Raw genomic sequence first — 8,064 nt, 5'->3', positions numbered from 1 at the left:
TTAGGAGTGGCAGAAATGAAACTTTATGCACAACTGCCAGCCTGTATGGTGAGGTTATTTAGACTCCAGAGACACCAGCAGCTTCAAATACCTATAGCTTTAACACAATTATTTTGTTTGATAGAAACTTCCCTTAATGAGCCATTAACTGACCGAGTTCTTCTGCATTAAATCACTCACAAATATTTGCCTTGGCAGCCTGAGCATTGGTGTTGTGGCACAGAGTTGACACAGCATTTTCTGAAGAAAATAGTTTGAAAAGACTCATGGGCGAATGTGAGATGTAATCTCCATTCGGTTTTGTCAAAAAATTAATTACTGTCATGACTTTTGCAAGACATTGCACCATTTCATGCTTTTTATCTTCAGAAAGATGTTTCTTCCTCCTCGTATTGCATAATTGTAACTTGCTTAATAAGGTCGACTAACCTCTTTCGGTAGGTTTTACATTTACCTAAGACAAACTGCTTAACAAACCTTTCTGAGATTGATACTACTTTTCCAAAAGGTATGAGGAATAAAACAAAAACACTTTCTTCGAAAAAACTAAAATCTAAAAGTTTTATTTTACTGAAACCCTACTGATATGTCACTTGCATAATAATTTGGAACACAATTTACACATTTGACAAAGACAGAACTTTTATTTATAAAAAAACAAAAAACAAGCAAGCAGCCCAGGTGAGAAAAAAAGTAATGCAAAAGTAACTTAATGCATTACTTTCCATAAATAGAAACTAGCACAATATATGTGATTTTATTCTATTTTTTCCGTTCACAGAAGCGCTGCAGGTGCGTGATGTGATGATGAATCCTCATGATCTTTTGGAACTTTAAAAGGGACCTGGTTCTATTATCAGATGAAACTAAAAAATAGCTTTTTAGCAGGATAAAAAATACCCCATGTCCACGGTTAAATATACTGCTGGATCTTTAATGTTGTGGGGCCTATTTTTTGCTGAAGGTCCTGGATATTGTTGTAAACTCAGAATCGAAGACCAGGAGACTTGGTTGTTTCTTCAGCAGGATTGTTTATTGAAAACACGAGCTGTCGGTAGCTGCAGTCGGCAAGTCTGACTAAGTGAACGTTATCTTACAGTTTATATAAATTTAGGGGCAGGAACCAAAACTTTGTGATGAGACAGGTTTCGGAACCTGTTCGGGACTGAGAGTGCTGCCCACCCTAATTCACTCAGCATATCTATTCAAATGCTGAGACCCGAGAACAGGACTGACAGGACTGTCTTGCTAAAACACAAACTCCAAGAGTTTCAGTAAAACAGGAATTTATACCTAACCTTAACATGCTAAATTCAATGTAAACCTAAATTAAACATTTTAATAAATTTGGAATCCCACAATATCTTGTTCAGATACATGGTATCATGGATTCTAGCAAATGCCAATAGATAGTGTGATATAAATATTTTATGGAATTGGAATTTTCAACATTAAAATGTACAGAGAAATGCAGACTAAGGATGCTCAGGTCAAAGGCCATATATACTTATCCAAAAAGTGCTTAACACAGTAGAACTAACAGTCATATGATTAGCTTAGATCATTACAAACCAATCACCAGAACAAATCACAGTGAAGAAGACTTGAGTGACATTGCTTTTTACTCAACTGTATGATATAAATGTACATATATCTTTCTATTCAGGAGACTCACTTGGTTGTTGTGGCCAGTGATCCCCCGGCCGTGAATAAAACTTCATTTCTACAAAGAAGTCGTGCCTGGTATATGCTGCGCATGCAGCTGAGAAATAGATTCTACACTCAAAAGACAACATCTGAAGGATCTGGAGAGATTATATATGAAGGAATGGTCTCTGGTCTCTTGTCAGGTGTTCTCCAAACTCATCAGGCATTATAGGAGAAGACTCAGAGCTGTTATCTTGGCAAAATGAGGTTGTGAAAAGTGTTTAATAAAAGGATGCCAATCATTGTGGCCGACATGTTTTGGAGATGTGTGATTTTCACTTTCAATTCTTTTACTTCAATGAAATGTTAGATTTTTTTTTTTTAAAGCCATCTTCAATCATATTTATCAGAGCAACACATCCCTAGATGAAATCAACTGCAAATTAAATCAATGATATCAGAGGATGCATAAACAACTTAAAACCAGCATTGCTCATTTATTATAAACCAGTTTGTCTTTATTTCTTTCACATGGTTCATGTACAAAAGTTGTTGAAGTATGTTTGAAGTCTCCATTATGGGGTTACTGTTCCTTTTAGTTGAAATCTTGGCCCTTGTCTTTGGTTAAATTAATTCTCTTTCAGCAATTGTTGAAAGGGCATTTTCTACAATAATTCATGCTCTGCAATGACATAGCTTTCACTATGTGCACAAGAGCTAGGTAATGTATTGATGTCTCGTTCCAATACAACCAGGGTGAAACCAACAGCCATCTGAAATGTAGAAAAGCAATATTTAGTCCGGGTTTAGTCCAAAACCTCGGGATAAACAAAGACACTAAAATTAGCGTATATGCCATTCTTCTAATGATGTAATGAGTACATCAGGATTTATGGGAAGTGTTCCCAATTCTGGCTGACCTAATCTATGCATCCTAACATTGAATTATAGAATTCTATAATGAGTTATGTGAATGCTAATCCAAAGAGATGTGTTTTTAGTCTAGCTTTGAACTGACAGTGTGTCTGCTTCCCGGACAATGTTAGGAAGACTGTTCCAAAGTTTTGGTGCTAAATAGGTAAAGGATCTACCGCCAGCAGTCGATTTTGATATTCTAGGTAATATTAACAGGCCGGAATGAAGGACTATAATGTGTTAAGAGCTCGCTCAAGTACTGCGGAGCTAAACCATTTAGTGCTTTGTAAGTAATCAGCAATATTTTAAAATGTATGCGATGTTTAATAGGGAGCCAATGCAGTGTTGACAGAACCGGGCTAATATGGTCATACTTCCTGGTTCTGGTAAGAACTCGAGCTGCTGTGTTTTGAACTAGCTGTAGTTTGTTTATTAAGCGTGCAGGGCAACCATTACCAGGGCAACCATATCTAGCCTTGAGGTCATGAACGCTTTAACTTATTTTTCCGCATTTGTCATTGAGAGCATATGGCGTAATTTAGATATATTTTTAAGATGGAAAAATGCGGTTTTACAGATACTAGACACGTGACTTTCAAATGAAAGATTGGTATCAAAGAGCATTGTGTTAGTTGTACAAACATGTATGACAAACAATTTTAAGGAGGTGCCATAGAGTATAAATTCCCCATGCTGACACAGTCAACTACATTGCTTAGAGGTTCATTCATCTTACAGGTAACTTTCACTGACCTCTCACATTTATTGTTGATTCTTGTCTCGTGATAGTGTTGTTGTTTTTTCAGTGTTTTCCAGGTACTTCCTTTACAGACAAAAAATGGCAGACAACCAAGGTTGGTAAAAATTCAATTCTTTTTCACTGATAAAATGTAAACATCTCACATTTTTAATTTAGTTAATTATTGACACAATTCTGAGCAAAACCATCACGTTGCAACTTTCACATTTGTAATTCTACAGAAATTATGGTCGCAAGTAGCCCTGAGTTTATTAAGGAGCTTCTTCCATCTGCTCAGCGGACAGCTCTGCTCTACCATCTCTCCTATCTCTGTTTGGCTAAGTTCCCCAAGTTGGAGAGGGTTCTCCGAGAGCGTGCTGTTGAAACTCAGCTTCTCTTTGGGTCTTCTGAGGCGCTTCTGCTGAAGGTAAAGCCAAAACAAAACACTAGAATTTTTTGTGAAAAGAAAGAGGACATAGATGCCAATAAATAATTTGTGTCAGTCTAAGAGATGAGTAAGGATGCATTGTAATACATATTGCACAAGATCTTTTTGAATAATTTTAAAGATTAAGATAAAGATTTAAGATAATTTTAAATACTGGCAAGAAATGCTGTGTTTAGATGAATATTTAAATACTGTATCTGCTACACTCTATCTCTACATTACACAACAACACCACAGTAAAAATGATAATGAGAAAAGAGCGGTTAAGAAAGCTTCTGCTCACAGAATTTTGTGGATGTGTTTTCACTAGAACTGCAATTCAGTAATTCTACTCAAGTTTATTTGTAGTGTTTTATACAATCAACAAATCACTTCATTTTGACTGAGTGAAGGAATGAATGGGACAGCAGAGCTCTAGAGAAAACTACTGTTATTAATGACAGGTAGAATGAGTTTACCAGCCAGCACAAACTTTTCACAAACTACCAAAATGAACCTTCTGAGAACTGTCCGTCTTGACTACACTTATTTCACTCTTGATTGGCACTTGAACTGAACTTGAACTGGTCACGAGACACAAGACAGTAGGCAATGGTGTCAAAACTATCATAGAGCTTTTATATTTCATAGACTGATTGATTGATTTTGACAAGTTGTTTTCTTATGTAAAGTATGAAACTCCATTGTGGATCAACAGTGTAAGTATTTCTGCTGTCTTTCAGTGTGCGGTGACAAGTAAAAACCTATATTCTACGCTGCTGCCGGCACTGAAGGTTGCTGTTGAAAAGGATAAAACCATTGTGGCTATTAAGTCCCTGGAAAAAGCCAGAACATGGATCTCTGAAATTGTTGACAAAGTGGAACAGATGGTAGACAGGTAAAATGTTTCAAAATGTTGCTAAAATTTTAATTCTAGAATTAGAAAGTGTAGTAAGTTTAGTTGAATTTACCATATATGGAACACGTCTCAGTGTATATCAAGAATATTTACTGTGCTGTAGCTCACGATTAATCTGAAAACTGTTATTGCCAGTTATGAGAAACACAACCGCAGTGTGGCTTCCTGCACCAGTGATGTAATTCATGAAAAGACTGAGACGGAAAAAAAAAAACAACAAGTTTCTGTGGAGATGGCTGCCCATGAAAAGGCGGTGAGAGATCTGGAAGAGGAACTGGAGAAAAACCTTAAGGAATTTAGAGAAATTGAGGAAAAGATTCAACAGAAACAAAATGAGATGTATAATTATGGCAATGCGTCAAAACCAAAAACATTGGGTTTCTTTGATGCCTTATCAATAATTGTCGCTGGACCCCTTAACGTTTTCATTGGAATGTTTGAACTTTTAACTGGAATCCCTCAAACTTACCTCCCTGAAACATACGTAGGTGATAATGCTGCTGCGGAAATCCAGGCTCTGTCCAGCGAATTGACTCAACTCTCCACTGACAAGTCAAGTCTGATGAGCAAGGAGTGGAGCATCCATGTCAAGCTGACGGATATGCAGCTGAAGTTGGCAAACCTGAAAATAGAAAATGGTAAGATTCTTTCACTAAAGGAGTTTCCAATGTGCTCGAAACGGTCCCTGATTTACATCATCATAATTAATGTCTGCTTCATATTATTTCTAAAAGGTTCAATACCCGACCCTGTCCATCTGAAGGACGTCCAAAAATGCCTTTCCCGAATCCAAAACATTCTGGTTCAGCTTCAGAAGTTCTGGGAATCAGTGGGTATAATACTGGAGGGTCTCAAAGATGAGACTTTTGCTAATGAACACTTCATCGAGGAGATTGAATTGAAGCAGACCTTTCTGGACTCTATTACTCAAGCACAAGGGGTAACTTAGACATAGAGAACATATTCAGTTGCAGGATTACAGAAATTGTTTTCACCTTGATTGTATTCTTTTTTCTGTGATTCATTTTGTACCTCAAATCTTTCAGCATTGGAAGGCCTTCGGTGAAACCTGTCTGAGTGCAAGGAGCATCTTTAGCTTACAGACTAAAGATGCGTATAAGTTCCTGGAGATCAGCCCATCTTCACTGACACCAGAGGAATGGAAAACAGAGTATGAAACTGTCATAGAGGATCTGAACAAAATAAATCCTGATCCCTTTAAACCCGCAGGACCAGCTCCCATTGCTCCATAATTCACAAACTTAAGAAGTCTTTACAGTATTGATGTCACATGATTTAGTTCCTCTGAAAAAAACAACAACAAAAAAACAAGAAATTGCATAGGAACAATTTAACCCAGTTGCTTATAAATACGACTGCTTTTTGATTGTTGTTTGTTGCATTTTTTATTTAGATGTCGTGTGCATCCCTGGGGAGAAATTAGCTCTCTTCCAGTTCAGTTTATTAACTGAGATTATTTTTGCTTATATTACTCTGCTGTATTATCTTAACTTGAAAAGCTCGGATGAGAACAAGTTATTTTTTACATCTATTGCTTGAACTGCTTACAAGGTAAATAGCCTGTGTAATTTTCCACTCATACAGGACTGCCCTGTTGAGATTGGATAAGCTGAAGTATTATAACCTGTAACCTTTTGATGATTTGCTACAAATATTAATCATTGTGTAACCAGTATTTTTTATATTTTGTTCAAATAAATTTTTATTTTATAAAGACAAAGACTGTTAAGTTTTTTGACCTCATATCTCCTGACCTAAAACCTTACGAACGCCCATGGACACACCTAGGCAAAGTAATGAAAGGAAATAAGAACAAGGGAAACCAGAAACAAATAACCAGTGTCCCCATTGTATATCCACATTATTTTGCAACGCTAAAGTAAGCTATTTTCTGTGAATGTGCGAGAGTTACAAATCATTAGCCACAATATGTAAATAAATAGAAGAACAACAAAGTAAATTTATTTGCACTTCAAAATAGTGTATTTTATTATTATGAACATACATTCAAATAATGTTGTTAGAAATACCAGTTTGGAGTTACAAGAAGTTTAAAAAGCTAAAAATAACTGGTTTATATTAAAAAAAATATAATTTAATATTAATATACCAATACAATATGTTGATATCCACCATAATACAAGTGGTAAATGTAGAAAGCCACATGATGGATTCAAGGTCATCACAAGTGTTTTTAATTAGAGACAAATACTAATAAATACTGTCATACACACACATTCAAAGCTTACATTTGTAGCATGCACAGATCTGTTATATATTATTTGTGACAGTGTGTATTGTGGCAGGGCACACACAGAAACATTTTTTGCAAAAGCAACATCGAAATCAGTCTAAAACAGTCTAGCAAAATAAATATTTACGAGGTGGCTAATTTGTACAAATTCATATGACCTAACTCGTACAAATTCTTACAATTTTTACTAAATTGTACATATTTTCGTACGAATGACCTACCCATCACTGGGGTTTAGACAAATTGCATGAATTTGTACGAATGAGGTTGTACGAATTTGTACGAATTAGCCACCTCGTACTCACTCTTACGAATTTGTACGAATTGGTTGTGAGATAGCATTGGGAATTCAGCACTCTACTCAAGTTTATTTGAAAATGTTATACCATACAGATCACTTCACTCTGATTGAGTGAAGGAATGAATGAGAAAGCGAACCCCTAGAGCAAACCCACCTATTACGTAATCATCATGGACTAATGGCAGTTCGAAGGAGTTTACTAGCCACCACAAACTTTTCTGGAATGTTGGCATTGGTGAGCTGTTTCGAACTACTGAAATGAACTGAACTTATTTCAATAAGATTGCAGCCTAATCTTTGAACTGTTCACGAGACACTATATTTCATTGATTGATTGATTTTTACTAGATGTTTCCTATGTAAAGTATGAAACGTGGATAAACAATGTAAGTATTTCTGCTGTCTTTCAGTGTGCGGCCACTGAAGCTGAAGGTTGCCGTTGAAAAGGATAAAAGCATTTTGGCTATTAAGTCCCTGGAAAAAGCCAGAGAATGGATCACTGAAATTATTGACAAAGTGGGACAGATGGTAGACAGGTAAAATGTTTTAGCATAAGAAAGTTTAGTAAGATTTGTTAAATTTTCCATATCTGGAACACTTTCAATACGGCCACTGCCAAAAGTCCTCTGGATGAAACAGAACGTCATCATGTAAATCAAGTGTATATCAAGAATTTTTACTGATATGAGAAACACAACCACAGTGTGGCTTCCTGCACCAGTGATGTAATTCTTGAAAAGTCTGAGACAGAGAAAAAAAGCACAAACTACTAAGGAGATAGAGGCCCAGGAGGAGGCGGTGAGAGATCTCGATGATCAACTGAAGAACAACAATGAGGAAA

At 36.2% G+C, this 8,064-nt stretch overlaps 1 protein-coding gene across 2 annotated transcripts; it reads left to right on the top strand.

Annotated features, from left to right (window-relative positions):
- The first annotated feature begins 3,263 nt into the window (after positions 1 to 3,263).
- On the top strand, positions 3,264 to 6,379 carry LOC311071573 (uncharacterized protein). Of its 2 annotated transcripts, XM_084095974.1 has the most exons (7): positions 3,264 to 3,300; positions 3,369 to 3,416; positions 3,544 to 3,728; positions 4,472 to 4,626; positions 4,783 to 5,285; positions 5,382 to 5,587; positions 5,694 to 6,379. In XM_084095974.1, exons 2-7 carry the CDS (start codon positions 3,401 to 3,403, stop codon positions 5,898 to 5,900), a joined length of 1,272 nt encoding a protein of 423 aa, XP_083952100.1. In that variant the 5' UTR covers positions 3,264 to 3,300; positions 3,369 to 3,400; the 3' UTR covers positions 5,901 to 6,379. The 2 variants fall into 2 exon arrangements, with proteins under 2 accessions (XP_083952100.1, XP_083952099.1); XM_084095973.1 differs by having other exon boundaries at positions 3,271 to 3,416.
- Positions 6,380 to 8,064: the final 1,685 nt, after the last annotated feature.

This window comes from Abramis brama, assembly GCF_963993115.1.
Source record: "Abramis brama genome assembly, chromosome: 20".
Classification (NCBI taxonomy): domain Eukaryota; kingdom Metazoa; phylum Chordata; class Actinopteri; order Cypriniformes; family Leuciscidae; genus Abramis; species Abramis brama.
The sequence above is the reverse complement of the archived record's forward strand: the minus strand, read 5'-3'. Positions and strand labels throughout refer to the sequence as shown.

Coding starts and splice junctions, on each gene's coding strand:
- LOC311071573 (XM_084095974.1), top strand. Junction 3,729..4,471: donor CTGAGGCGCTTCTGCTGAAG/GTAAAGCCAAAA, acceptor GCTGTCTTTCAG/TGTGCGGTGACAAGTAAAAA. Junction 4,627..4,782: donor GTGGAACAGATGGTAGACAG/GTAAAATGTTTC, acceptor TGTTATTGCCAG/TTATGAGAAACACAACCGCA.